Here is a 15,514-nt window from a genome sequence, read left to right as displayed (position 1 = left end):
TGGTATATGTTAAACTTGAGAAACTGAGTAGGAACTTAGAATCTGTTTCAATGACATGCTTGAGGCATAAACATAACTTGGATGCTGTAGGACCAATGCTTATGCATCAATGAATACAGATGTTTAATCGCACCCAGGGTACAGAGACTGGAATAAGCACAATCTCCAATAAAGACAGAGTCTTAGGCTGAGACTCAATGCTTCCCGGCGATGCCTTGATCAGCACAACTTTCTCCCTCACCACTGCATATTTAAATGTCTATCTTGATCCTTCTTATTTCTTGCACAAAGCACTATGCCTGGAAGATAGTTTATTCTGCATCAATAAAAGAATGAAATCAAAACAGTCTACATACACAAGTGCTGGTACCCTTCACAGAATGAAATTCTGTGATAGGAATACACACACTTACACACACACACACACACACACACACACACGGAAATGATATTCACACCTACCAAACACATTGAGACTGAAACTTTTGCTTTTGTCGCCCGCTGGGTTAGAGGCCAAACATGTGTATCGTCCTGTGTGTGATACTTGAGCATTGGTGATCTGAAGGAAACGGCCGTCAGACATGAAGTGGTGGTCTTCATCTTCTAGGAGAAGCTGTCCATCTTTGTGCCACGTGATCTGTGGCACAGGGTTCCCTGTTAAGGAAAAGCCATTTTTTTTCCGAGGGCAGCTCAATATCACATATCTTTCAACAACCAACATGCAAAGAAGGCATCTTCACACATTTGCTTTCTTTTCTATATCCCACTCTTCAAACAAGGAAATGGCTGTTCTTTGTGACATAGTGTAGAAAATGAAACTTTAATGTAGCAGTGACTGCATTAGGGTGAAAAAGATATAAAAATAGAAATCATTTCAAATGTAGGTTTGCTTTTTATCTGTAAATAATTCTAAGCACGGGTCTCCGTGTTTAAACTGGTCTCTGTGTTTAATTATAGGTGTGTTAGCTCATATAATTAACTATTTTCACTGTAAATTACTCTTTGAAAAAATGGAGCACACAGTAAATTACTCTTTGAAAGAATGGAGCACATGTAATTTTAAAATACTACAAATTCTTTTTCATTCATATTAAAATCTTTTTATTCTTTAGATACAAAACAGTAAAGACTAAAGCATTTAATTCTACTAACATTTTGTTTTATATTGTGATTATTACCAAGAGTTTGGAGATATAGCTAAAATAATCACTTATTCAATATTTGTAGCCAGTGGAGAACACTTTAGAAAGTTATAATGGAGACACATGTTAAATATTTAAAATGATTCAGATGACTTCCTGTAATTTAAAAACTACAAAAGCACATCGTGTTAACCAAGCTGACTAGAATGGACTCCTAAAGCCAGAAGCTTAAACAAAGAATGCTGTGAAGTTTAGGCGAAGACAGGGAGGGACAAGGAGCGGTGCAGGGCAGGAGGAGGGAAAAGGAGATGCCTCTTTCTTGCCCTGAGAAAAAGCTGTTCTCTAACCCACATGTGTTAACTACCCCACAGTGTGTGATAAAGGAAAGGCTGGTGGTGCATTTGTCACTCTTCCTACTTCTGTTAGAGCATCTCCTCATCTTGGTTTATGACTCACACAAGGCATGCGAGTAATAAAATAAGAAGCTTTTCAAACCTTTCTTAAAACTCCATTTTTCCACACAATGTTCTGGGCTACCACCTTGCTCATCTAAAACTGCAACACCATTTATTTGCAACAAAAAGGGAGGAGGTGTGAAATGTTCTTTAAGATATGTTCTAAAAATTTAATTAATTTATTTTTTAATTTATTTTACTTTTGAGATTATAATATAATTATACTCTTTTCCTTTTCCCCTTCCTCCTGCCCAAACTCCCACATACTCCTCCTAGGTCTTTTTCTCAAGTCTTTTTATTTTGATTCCATGCAACAAATCATTTGTTAGTTAAAGACTGTAATATTAGCTTTTGAGTCTTGATTTTCCCTAGCATCGATTCTATTTGTAATGCGCAAACCACATCGACAAAGGTGATAGCTTTGTTCTTGCTCATTCCTCAACATCAAATAAAATTTCTACTTATTTCTTTAAATTAAAATGTAAGAAAACAAGAAAAGTAAAGTAAGCAGAAGCACAAAGAAGAAGAGAGAAAATAGAAGGGGTTGGCAAGAAAAAACCAAAAAAGAACGTACTTAAGTATGAACCTAATTAGAAAAATACTTTATTGATTAGGAAAAAAGAATACTCTGCTTCTCTCCCTCTTTTCTTCTCTTCCTCTTGTACTTCTTTCCTCTTTTTAGGTGTTTTTATTTATTTATTTTTATTTTTATTGAATCTGTAAGGTTTCCTATTGCCCTTTACCCAGGTACACTATTCCACCATTCAATTCTGAACGCCTATTATAGTGGCTGCACTTTCCCCAGGGGATTGAAAGACATCCCCCCCCCCTGCCACGCAACACACACACACACACACACACACACACACACACACACACAGACACTCTACAAGCAATGATGATCATCTTGGGCAGCAAGTTCCAGAATTAAAAGAACCGACTCCTTACCTGTCGCTTCACAAGTCAGTGTAACACTCTGTTTCTCTTTAATCTTCACGTCTTCCAATGTGTTCTCACCCACAATATGAGGAGGAACTAAAACAAATACACAAAAACACAGCAAAAGTAAGTCACAGCTCCAACAGTCAGGCTGCTATGTCAGTGCTAAAACTTTAAACAGATCCTTTTTGTTATTTAGTGATTTGAATGTCAAAGTGTTATTTTTATCAGTTCTACCATTTCTCCCATTATACTTTAAAATTGTTACAAATCCAATTTTAACAGATAAAATTGTAATTTAAATCACAAATATGAATAAAATGCCTGATAGTCATTTTTAATCATTAATTTGACACTCCTTCTAATCCTGTGGGAAATGAGCTGCAAAGAAGGACTGTGTGGATTAGGCTGGGCTGTAGACAAGTCTGTGGAGGATTGTCTTAATTATGGGTGTTGAGCCTGAGGAGTCACCCACTCTGGATGGCACTAGTCTCTCTGTCTGACTCCTGTACTCTGTGAAAGAGAAAACCAGCTGAGTCTGCAAATAGGCATCTCGTTTCTTTCTGTTCTTGACTGTGCATGTGAATGATTTCAACTGTCTTCTCCCTTGGCTTCACTGTAGTGATGAGCTGTGACCTCACACTGTGTTGGAAATACATCCTCTCTCCCCTAAGTTACTTTGGGTTTCTTTATCACAGAGACATCAATGAAGTTAAGACAGAAGTGTCCATGAGTAAGTTCTCTCGCTTGAAGCAAGGCACACCACGTCTTAGGATGGTTCTTAGCAGTTATGAATTGGCACAACAAGGCAGTTTTGCAGTAGAATCGAACTCATTTCCTCCAAACAATTGTAATGCTGAAACCTTACCAAGAATCATAGTTCAGGGGCCAAAGACCACATAGGTATAAATTCCAGCTGTGAATAAATGTGAACTCTGTGTCCAGAATGCATTGAGGCCAATTGGATTTTCCCCTTAGATACTGCAAAGCCCACAAGTACCTAATACTGAAAGTCCAAACGCTTTCCTTTCTTCACCGGCTGCATTCCTTACAATACAAGTATACTGGCCAGCATCTTCTGGTCTGGTCTGCATCAACCGCAGCATCCTGCCTCCTGGAAAAGCAAAGCGCCAGATGACTGAAAAGATAAATGCAGTTCTGGGTGACATCAAGTGAGGAATGGAGTCTTGCAGAGAAAGTAAAATACTGCTGCGGCTAAGCGTGAAGTTATCCAGTAGAAGGCAGGAGTATGCACAGCGGAATAGGTGTGGGAAATGACGAGAGGGGAGCTGGACAGAGTTTGACCAGATTCGCTCTTGGATGTTAGGTGAAGGAATTCAGGGTTTGCTGAGGGAGGAGAGGGGAGTGATGTGCAGAAAGCAAGGTCACGATCTGATTGTTGCTTTCACAAGTTGGGGCTGACCTGAAGCTCAGGAAAAGAGTGTGCAATGAGACTGAACAGGAATGGCAGCAAGAGGACTAGTTTGGTGACTCAGATTTGGATAACACTGATATAAAAGGGAGATGAAACCATGACAATGGACTGACTGGCAGCTATCAGGTCAGCTTCTTAGAAATCCTGGCGTCATTAACGACAGGGTTAGAGGGTCGCGGCAGGCATGGATGCAAATGCTACCTTGGCTTATTTCCATAGTTTGAATTTGGGTTTTCCTTGAAGAGGAAGTGCACATAAACTGAGACATTCTGAAAGATGAACTTTGGCGAGAAAGTCCCTTTAAGGACAAAGGTAGAGGGTCAGCATGTAAGACACAGCAAAGCCTTTTGGAAAGAAATCGACACACTGGAAATAGGTACTGCTCAGATTTATAAATAATTTTTAGGTAGGCATTTTTTGTTTTTGCTTAGCACCTTGGATTTGTACTAAAAAAATTAATGAATACACATAAAATTCTCACTTAAATAGTCACCTGAATCTGACTAAGGAACTACTGTCTGCTTTTAGTTTACATAGAGACAAGCCAGTACCGATTGTCCAACAAGCAACTTGCCTGCCCTCAATTCACCAGAAGGTGAATTTAACAGTATCTTATTTGAGAAAAGCAAGCTGATTGCTTGAACTGAATTTTATTTTTCCCAGCCAAACAGAGGTAAACAACACAAACAGGGTCTTCCTTTTAAACACTTGTGTGAGTTTGGAAAAGGGCCACCCACTCATGGCTAGCTCAGATTATCGAGACCATAAAATGGTTCCAGTTGAGGGATATCCATGTGATACAACTTTAATGAGTCATTGCTGGGTCTCCAAAGCTCAGTCAACTAGGTCACATCTTTCTTTTCTCTTTGCTTCCTGATCCTTTCACACAATCTCGCAAAAACCTGAAATGAGTATGACAGCAATGTATATCAAGATATCTCTTGTTTCATGTTTTCTCGTCAGTTATCTGTTCTGTGACAAGGATAGGGCCGTCACCAAAGCCTGCTTGCAGACAAGCCTCAGGAGGATTAGTCTTCAGGAAACAGAAGTGTGTGGCAGGCAGAGTAGCAGCGAGCAAGTCATTCATCTGCTTCTCATTTATCCGCCATACAAAACACATCCAGAGCTGCATGAGTCCTTTGGCAGTCGTAAGGTGAAATACTTTTAATGTGCTGTGCTCAGGGTTCTCCCACTGCTGGTCAATCAAAACAAAGCTAAACAGAACCAAAACACCACGCCTGCAAATGTGTAAGGGGCCAGCCGACAGTGCTTTGCCATGCTGTTTTCATTTCTGCAATCTTTGATGTTATCGCATCTAATAAACTCAAACTTTCCAGAACTGAAACTACTTAAAAAAAAAAAGAAATGAAGATAATTTTGATTTGAGAAGATAATGTGCTCAGGCTTTTGGTAGCCAGACTGTAAAAATATCTCTGCCACTACTCTCCACTTCGTAAGGACATGGAGACAGAGTCCTATGAAATGAAAAGCATCATAGGACACAGAAAGGATTCAGGGAGTTTCCCAAGATATGGATTTAATATTGGGTGCTTTAGCAAGCACTGTGTTAATAGCTTAATGTGATATAAACTCACTTCAGTTTAATAAAAGACACAGAGCACAGAATCTGCCAAGGTTAACAAGCTGAGACGAAACTTTCTTAAGAGCTGAAGAAAGATTATCTTTTTGGTCTATGTGACAGCCATTATTCAAATAGGGCGAATGTAGATTTCTTGTGCCATGCTTCAGGAACCTTCCCTCCAGGCTCATATTCATCTAGGAATGGTAAGATACTCAGGTCTTCCTACAAAATTATCAGAAGCTGAACTAGTGATAAAGTCAGAGTATCCAGGGAACTCCCTTTCCAGAAATATAAGTACCATTCAGACAAGTCACGCATCAGTTGGCATACTTAGTACAGGGGATGTTATATGCTGCTGATAAGACAATGCCAACTCCTTCTTAACACAGGAGCTAGGAGATTAATTTATCTTTCAATTGAAAGATTTTCCAGATATTCATTTACCCTTCTGTGTTTTAAATATGTTTGTATGATATGATGAGTGGGTAACATAATAAATACCTAGATCAGAAAGAAAAATGAAGCAACATAAATGCTGAAAATGAAAAAACAAACTGAAGAGAAGCAACGTTCACATGAAGGTAACCAGATAATCAGGGTATCCGAATTGTGAATACCTGAGAGGATTTTCACAGAACTGCCAAGGCTGACAGGCCAGCCATCTTTCAGCCAGGTTATGGAAGGCAGGGGGATGCCAGAGGCTTCGCAAGTCAGGGATACAGAGCTCTTTTCCACCACACTGATGTTCTCGGGGACTCCTTGGTTCCCAATGATGCTTGGAGGGGCTGTAAGATAAAACCCAGTTGACTGGAAATAGAAAAGAAGGTTGCCGATACATGATCCTCAACGGCTTATTTCTAGCAGGAGCCCTCCATTTTCTGGTTAATAGTAATCAAAACAATCAATCATTATCATGCCACCTCTGAAAACAAAAGTATATGTCGCTGCTTCCCAATCTTGATCAATTTAGGCTTGATATATATTCCAGTAATAGGGAGCTAGTTGATGAGTTAGTCCTATTTTCTGACAGATTTATAGCATAAATTCACAACCTTCTTATAAACACTATTCTGCAAAAATTGTTATGCTCTTAAAATTAGATAAATTTGACAAAGAGATATTTAATATTAATTTTCTGCTTTTTAAATTCTGTTCTCTTCATCTTTAGCATACACACAGGCTACAAACATAAGAGATTAACACTAAGATTCAATCATCTTCTTTTCCTTTGTTATGAAACAGAGTTTCATTTTGTAACTCTTGTTAATTTGGAACTCCCTGTTGAGTCAGGCTGGCTTTGAACTCGTAACCCTCCAAACTGAGCCTCAAACGTTCTGGGATCATAGACACACATCAGCAGAACTAGATTTCTTCATTCATGAATGGCATTCAAGCTGTAAAATTTGAATCCATTAAAATTCCCATTGATTCCAGAGATTTAAAATTCATGCATCAGATTGCCTGTATATAAACAGTTTACTTTGACTAAGTTCATGTCTGGTTTCTTTTTGCCACAAATATGTACTTTATTCATTAATTTTGTTGTTGTTTTGATTTTCGAGACAGGGTTTCTCCGTAGCTTTTGGTTCCTGTCCTGGAACTAGCTCTTGCAGACCAGGCTGGCCTCGAACTCATAGAGATCTGCCTGCCTCTGCCTCCCGAGTGCTGGGATTAAAGGCGTCCGCCACCACCGCCCAGCTTATTTGTTAGAATCTTAAATTTGACTTTAATACAACTCATATCCAAGGGATACTAGGCAGCAAAGTTTAAAATAGTCTTATTTAAGACTTGAATTTGAAAATTGTATTCTTAAAAGAGTTAGCCAGATGTGGTGGTGCATGCCTTTAACCCCAGCACTAGAGGCAAAGGAGGTTGACTCACATCAGCTTCGTCTACATGGTGCATTCTAGGCCAGTCGAATGTATGGTAAGAGCTTACCCTAATTTTTTCTGCTTTATTATGTGCATCCTCAGAAGAACACTCTATGAGTTTGTCTCAGCAAGGAACATGAAGTTGGGTGTAGAAAGTTACATGACAAGTACATGATAAGATTAGGGACGCAGTAAATATGTAGAACATATTTACATATGTAGAATATAGGGTGGGCTCTGCGAAACACTTGTCTTCTTGCACTCACAATCCCACACTCTCTGTAGTTACCTTCACAAGAACTATATACCACCAAACCAGTCAAAATTCATCCAGACGAGGGAGATAACCCCAAGCCTTACTGGGAGCTATTGCTAGTCAACAGCTGCTGGGGAAGGGAGAATGATTCTTTTTGGAGGGTGTGGCCAGTGGAAGCTTCCCACTGCCTCATGATCCTATGCCATGCACAATGGGCAGCACTGTTTGGACTTAGTAATATATCAAAAAGAAAAAAAAAGGAAGTTAGGAGCAGATTCAAGTAGAGTTGGAGGGCAAAATGGATGATGAGACGTGTAAATGACCATATTTCCGTGTATATATATGCATGAAATTCTCAAAGAATTAAAAAAAGATGGGCTATAAATAGAATACTTGCAGATCTGAGGTCTATGTGCCCATGAATCATCCTGTGCTGAATATTATTTTAAGGTGTGTTACTATTGTTTATGCTGTGGAACATTTGTTTAATGATATAAAGATGTGTTGCTTTTGTAACTGCTGCCTTTAACTCTGTGAAGCTGTGATTCTTTGCCTGACTAAAACACCTGATGGTCTAATAAAGCACTGAAAGGACAATCGCAAGACAGGATCAAGGGTAGGTAGGGCCGACAGGCAGAGAGAATAAATAGGAGAAATGACAGGAGGAGGAACAAGGAAGAGGAGGAGCAGCAAGAGGACAACGATAGGAGGATGCTAGGGGCCAGCCATCCAGTCACCTAGCCACCCAGACACCCAGCCACTCAGCTACCCAGACACCCAGACACCCAGTCATCCAGTCACCTAGCCACCCAGCCATCCAGTCACCTAGCCACCCAGACACCCAGCCACTCAGCTACCCAGACACCCAGACACCCAGTCATCCAGTCACCTAGCCACCCAGCCATCCAGTCACCTAGCCACCCAGACACCCAGCCACTCAGCTACCCAGACACCCAGACACCCAGTCACACAGCCATCCAGTCACCTAGCCACCCAGACAGCCAGCCACTCAGCTACCCAGACACCCAGTCACGCAGCCATCCAGTCACCTAGCCACCCAGACAGCCAGTCATGCAGCCATCCAGTCACCTAGCCACCCAGACACCCAGACACCCAGCCATCCAGTCACCTAGCCACCCAGACAGCCAGCCACTCAGCTACCCAGACACCCAGACACCCAGTCACCCAGTCACCCAGTCACCCAGCCATCCAGTCACCTAGCCACCCAGACACCCAGACACTCAGCTACCCAGACACCCAGACACCCAGTCACACAGCCATCCAGTCACCTAGCCACCCAGACAGCCAGCCACTCAGCTACCCAGACACCCAGACACCCAGTCACGCAGCCATCCAGTCACCTAGCCACCCAGACACCCAGCCACTCAGCTACCCAGACACCCAGACACCTAGTCACGCAGCCATCCAGTCACCTAGCCACCCAGACAGCCAGCCACTCAGCTACCCAGACACCCAGACACCCAGTCACGCAGCCATCCAGTCACCTAGCCACCCAGACACCCAGCCACTCAGCTACCCAGACACCCAGACACCTAGTCACGCAGCCATCCAGTCACCTAGCCACCCAGACACCCAGCCACTCAGCTACCCAGACACCCAGTCACCCAGTCACCCAGCCACCCAGCCAGTCACAAAGAAAAAGTGAAAGTAAGATATACAAAAGTAAGAAAAGGAAAAAGCCAGGACACAAAACATAGTCAGGATAATTTAAGAAAAGCTGGCAAGAAACAAGCCAAATTAAGGTCAGGCATTCACCACTAAAACCTTCATGTGTGGTTTATTTGGGAGCTGGGTGGCAGGCTCCCAAAAAGCCAAAAGAGTAAAACATCACACAACAATCCTGTGACTAGATCAGGCAATTCCCTCTCTCCTTACCATGAACACTTAAGTCGTATCTTTTGTCAGTCATTCCTGCCACATTCACGGCAACACACACGTAACGGCCTGTGTCAGATACATGAACATTCTTCAGCTGAAGGATGCGACCTTCATCCAATATTTCCACTCCCTTTCCTGTGGTCAAGGGGCGGCCATCTTTCATCCAGGTCACTGTCGGCTGAGGAATACCCTGCACCTCGCATTCCAAGGAAATGCTCTTCCCACGGATGACAATCATTTCGGGGCGGTGGCTGCCACTGTTGGCTATAGATGGTCGAACTTTGGGGGAAAAAGACATAATGAGAAACAATACAGGAAACGTTTCCTTCACTTCTGATAGGAGTTTTCACCTTCAACTTCTGATCCTCTTGCTTCTGCTTTTAAAGAGCAAGGATGACAAGGAATGCACCACCACACTCAGGCGATGTGGTTGGGAGAAGAAAGGCAGGGCCTTGTGCATATTAGGTAAACACTATCAAATGAGTTACAGCCTCAGTCCCGCGATACATTATTATGTCAATATATTATACAAAACAGGGTCAAAATAGCAGACTACATACCATGACGTATTGTCAGCATATTGAGAGGTAGAATTGGTCTTTTTCTAAGTGAGTTAATATCTAAAAGAAAGCTATTGACCCAGGAGAAAAAAAATCCTGTATTCACTCATTTTTGAGAAATAATACAGCAATTGAACTTATCAATTATAATTCTGATTTACAAAAGTGTTCAAGTACTATAATGGATGTGGTAGCTTAGAGCTTCTTAACTTATTTCACTAGAGATTCCTCTTCACCTGATAAAGCTTTATATAACACTGAATATATAGGTAAAACATATCTACAAATCAAATGCTTACTGATAACAAATCATAAAGAAACTTACTTTAAAATAATCTTTAGTATGCATATAATTTTACCAATTACTAAAGACAAAGACAAATCTGTATACTCATGAGATGGACATGCATGTTTATTTCTACAGAATTTACACCTTTATTGTTTAAAGAGAGGCTCTATGGGGGCTGGGCTATCTTGATATAAAGCAAAACAGTAACACCCCTTTTCCTGTCTTGTGTCAGTGTGGATTTGCTCTCACAGATGTAGCAATCGTCTTAACACTATAGAAGGGCTAGAAAACCACAGTGCCTCCATATTGCTGGAATGATGAGGTGCCCATCTCCAGAAACCATCTAGCCTCAGATGTCTCCTTATGTGAGGAGGTAAACTGCCAGCCATGCCACTAGCAGCCAGTCACTCTGTTTCTCTGCAGCTGAATTTACCTAACAGAAACTGATTCTAAGAATTAGAAACAAGGCCATCATGGGCCAGTGTTAGTAAACTAGGGCTCTAGGGACAGGTCTACAGTACAAAAGCCACATTACCTTGTTCAATCATGGAAACGTCTTTGAGTTTGAGTTCCACGTGTGACTGATAGAGGCAACCCTTCCCCTCATGTGGAGATGCACATAAAGATTAAGTAACGTAGAACATATTTTCAAGCACTCTAAAATGTTGCACAGGTTATACTCTAAATATTCTTTTAAAATAAAGCATTTATGCTTTTTAAATACACTCTAGGGCTGGGACTGTAACTTAGTTGCTGGGTGGTCCTTGCCTAGCATGTATGAGGCAAGTATGTGAGCACATGGCTGTAATCCCAGCATCAGGAGACACATGTAGGAGGATAAGAAGCTAATGGCCACTCAACTATGCACCAAGTTTGAGTCTAGCCTGGGCTACATGAGAACTCATCAAAACAAACAAACAACAAAAACACCATCAGCATCAAAATCTATAAAGCATAATCCCCTCTCTTCCCTTCCTACACATTTACCCCACCCAGCATATTGTGACCACCTTGATGTGTCTGTTACCGGTGGGAAGACAGGATGAACAGCTGTATTTCTGAATAAATAATCACCTGAAAGAAGTAATTGCTCTCTGGTTAAGACTGCACAATTTATACCACAGTATAGCTGTACTATGAATGAACAAAGAGAAGCAGAAAGGAAATAGAGGAATCTCTGGAAGAAGATGGTGCCCGGAGCTTGAGGAGGTCAATAACTAACCGTAAACTTGCAGATTATAGTCTTTATTCGCAATTCCGGCCACATTGGACGCCACACATGTGTAGAGTCCTGCATCTGCTTTCTCGGCAACTGAAATTTGTAGCCGCCTGCCTCCAGACAAAATGCGAACTCGTCCAGCAGAGTCAGACAACACCAGAGAGCCTGCAACGAAACCCAAATAGCAGCATTTGAGGCAAAAATAAGTAGATTTTGTGTACATGCCCAGACAAGAACTAGTTTGAGTATCGAAAAGGTAGACAGCCCTATGAAATCATCGTTTTCTTGTGGGCAAAATAAAGAATGGGATGAAATACAATTTTCAATGGTTTGTTTTATGTTTTGTGGGTGTGGATAAATATTTGCTGATGAAAATCTACTCAACTACAGGCTTTAATCCGAATATATGTCGCAAAACTTCCATAAATGCACAAAGTGTTTATTTTAGAAAACCCTTTTTCAGACATTTGTAGAGAAAAATAATTCTTTGAATGGTAGATTCTTGGTGATAATAAATGTTTCATAATACATTTGATACAAAGCAAGACAATGTAGAAAATTGATTTTTCTGGTGAGCAATTAGTTTGAAAATGATCTTCATTGAGATAATAATGAAGTTTGGAATGCTGAAGGTTACTACAAAGCAATTCTTATGCATTTAGCATGAAAACCCCTGTAAAGGTTTCTGTTGTTGAATTTTTAAAAAATTGGTATGTTAGCCAAACAAAAGATATTCATTCTGTCTTATCCATCTATTCACCTATCCATCTCTCTCTATCTACCTATCTATCATCTATGTGTCTATCTATGTGTCTATCTATCTATCTATCTATCTATCTATCTACTTTCTATCATCTATCATCTCTCTATCATTTAAAGTTTTAGCAATGCAAACTGACCTTTCTTCTTCCAAGTAAGATTTGGGGGTGGAATTCCACTTGATTCACACAGCAGAGTGATGAGATTCCCTTCAATGGCTGTAAGTTGCACAAGTTCATCAGATCCATAAATACTAGGTGGTACTGAAAGGAAAGGAAAAGCATTGATTCTACAGTTTTTGTGTCATGTAGTTTCCTTACACTTTACACATAGTAGAAATAGCTTCTACCCATATAATGAAAGAGAAAAGTACTTAAGGTTGAATGTCACATCTAAAGAACTCAACCAATTCCTAGTAAAAGACCTTTCCACTGTCATAGAAATTCTACAGTTGAAGATAGAAATTCTGTAGTTGAAGAAGTTGAAATGGCATGATTTGTTATAGGTATCTAGGCATCGGTGTAAGAGTGCTGATACCTACCAAATGGAAAGTTAGCCCAGACACTGATGCCCAGCCAGCTTTGATAGCTCAGATGCTCACTAGCAGAGTACAATAGCCACACAATGTCCAGTGAAAGACAAGGCAAGGGGCTTCACTCAAGAGGCAGACATTCACTTATTCTAGATTGCACACCTTGTTCTTTATTGCTCTATAGAATTTTACAGGGGGTTCTCCAAGTTAGTCTTGATTATCAAGCTCCTCTCAAAGGGGCTGCAGCCTAAAGACACTGACTAAACTCCCTCACCTCCCTTAGGATACTGCTGTATCATCCCGTGGCAGATACTCATTCTTCCAAGCTCCGGGAAGTTGAGTAGTCATAGAATCCTTTTCATGCCCCACTGAAGTTTCAGTCCTTATTCAACCACCTCCATGCAAACAATTCTATTCTTCTGAAGCTCATTAGACCAATCCATTTCTTCCTATCATGTCTGTGAATCTGTCATTCATCTGCTCACTGATTGGCTACTGAACTTGTTTTTGTTCTTTCTCTCATGCCAAGTCCTTCCATTGTTCTGTATGAATGGAATATCTACATGAATAACTAGTTTAAATACCATTCGTTCAGTTCTTCTGTCTGATCTTCCCCTTCTCCACAGATGATACAATGGCCTTTATGTCATCTAGAAAATTCCTCCTACATGTTCATAAATTCAGCCACGGTTTGATAATTGCTCCATTCTTTCTTTCTCCTTGAGTAGTCCAAAAGTGTTTTCACCTCTGAAATGTCTCTATTCAGTTGTTTTCTTGCATTGACCCCTCTGCACCTTAGATTTCATAATCAATAATTTCAATGTCTCATTTGTCAATAATCTCAATTGTCTGGCTCTTTGCACTTCTTATTTATAACTACTGCCATCAAGTCAATGAGTTACACAAAAGGAAATGACAACCACAGACTGACACGACTCTAAGATCATAATCTCCACTTTCAACTCCAGCCTCAGCTACTCCTGGGGGCTTCCAGGAGTATAAGTAGTTACAAATCTAATGAAAACTCCATCTAGATCTTACAGCAAATTGCTTCTTCACATGTCACATATGATTCTCAAGAAGCACTGCCGAGCTTGGTCTGTACAGAATTGAACACAACACCCCCCTGTTCCTTCTCTTAGGGAGACGCCACCACTCACAAGCCCAGCTGACTGAGGAACACAGATAAGTGTGGCCTTTGCTCATCTTGATTAAGTTTCTTTAACACATCTGGAGTATAGCTAATTTCTTTGAAAATATATATTTAGGCGCCCAGGTTCTTCTTTAAAACTTTTTAATGTGTTCTGAGACACTTAGAATCAAATGCACTGATAGAAGTTTCGTCAATACATCCCCAGTGCCTTCCTACCACACATTTCTTCTCCACTGCGCCATATGAGCCAAGAGTGAGCAATGCTGACTTCCCTGATGAGACAGTGTACTTTAGTAGTATTCGCAGTTAATACCTGCTCATGCTTGTGGTCTCAATTACATGGCATACAAATCCATATATCTTTCTATTTAATCTAAAACAGACATTTCATTTAAATTTAACCATTTGGAGTTTTCTTCTTCCTTCCCTTTCTTTCTTTCTTTCTTTCTTTCTTTCTTTCTTTCTTTCTTCTTTTGCTTTTGGCAGACAAACAGTCTGTCCCAACAGTCAACCACATTCAGAGGGACTAGTTTGAACCCATGCTCATTCACTTCCAGTCCAGTTGGAGTTGGTGAGCTCTTATTAGTTCAGACAAACTGTCTCAGTGAGTGAACCCCTCATGATCTTGACCTCCTTGCTCATATTCTCCCTCCTTCCACTCTACAACTGAACCTTGGGAGCTCAGTCCAGTGCTTCGATGTGGTTCCATAGAAGCATTATTTGTAATAGCCAGAACCTGGAAACAACCTAGATGCTCCTCAACTGAAGAATGGATTTACACATTAGAGTACTACTCAGTGGTAAAAAACAATGACATCTTGAATTTTGCATGCAAATGGATGGAATTAGAAAACACTATCTTGAGTGAGGTAACACAGACCCAAAAAAGGATATGGTATGTACTCACTCTTAAGTGGATATAAGCCATAAACAAAAGACATTGAGCCTATAGTTCATGATCCTAGAGAAGCTAAGTAATAAGGTGAACCCAAAGAAAAACATAATAGATCCACCTGGGAACTGGAAATAGACAAGATCACCTGACAAAATTGGGAGCATGGCGGCAGGGGGTAGAAGGAAGGGGAGAAGGAAGGGTTGAAGAGAACTTGAGGGAATGGGATATTTGAGATGGAGGAAGGACATATATGAGAGCAAGGAAAGAGATATCTTGAGTGAGGGAGCCATTATGGGGTTAGCAAGAAACCTGGCCTTGATGGGGGAGAGTCTTCTGTTTTGTGTTAATTTCATTGGTTAAATAAAGAGACTAAAAAAAATAAAAATAAAAAAAAAATAAAAAAAATAAATAAATAAAGAGACTGCCTTGGCCCTTTAATAGGACATAAAATTAGGTAGGCAGAGTAAACAGAACAGAATGCTGGGAGAAAGAAGCTGAATCAAGGAGTCACCATGATTCTCCTACCGG

The 15,514-nt window shown here is 40.6% G+C and overlaps 1 protein-coding gene across 1 annotated transcript in view; it reads right to left on the bottom strand.

The window, feature by feature from the left end:
- Hmcn1 (hemicentin 1) overlaps positions 1-15,514 on the bottom strand; it is a 441,231-nt gene that overhangs the window by 111,398 nt on the left and 314,319 nt on the right. The window contains exons 43-49 of the mRNA XM_041662626.1: positions 12,547-12,669; positions 11,651-11,812; positions 9,577-9,858; positions 6,171-6,338; positions 3,537-3,650; positions 2,546-2,632; positions 463-654 (exon numbers count right to left, since the gene is read on the bottom strand). Of these exons, the coding sequence (XP_041518560.1) occupies positions 463-654; positions 2,546-2,632; positions 3,537-3,650; positions 6,171-6,338; positions 9,577-9,858; positions 11,651-11,812; positions 12,547-12,669 (1,128 nt within the window). The remainder of the gene's footprint in view (positions 1-462; positions 655-2,545; positions 2,633-3,536; positions 3,651-6,170; positions 6,339-9,576; positions 9,859-11,650; positions 11,813-12,546; positions 12,670-15,514) is intronic.

The sequence above is a fragment of the Microtus oregoni genome, unplaced genomic scaffold (assembly GCF_018167655.1).
Source record: "Microtus oregoni isolate MIOR12 unplaced genomic scaffold, Mior012 000013F_ref0000133, whole genome shotgun sequence".
Classification (NCBI taxonomy): domain Eukaryota; kingdom Metazoa; phylum Chordata; class Mammalia; order Rodentia; family Cricetidae; genus Microtus; species Microtus oregoni.
Note: the sequence above shows the minus strand (reverse complement) of the source record. Positions and strands in the feature narration are given on the sequence as shown.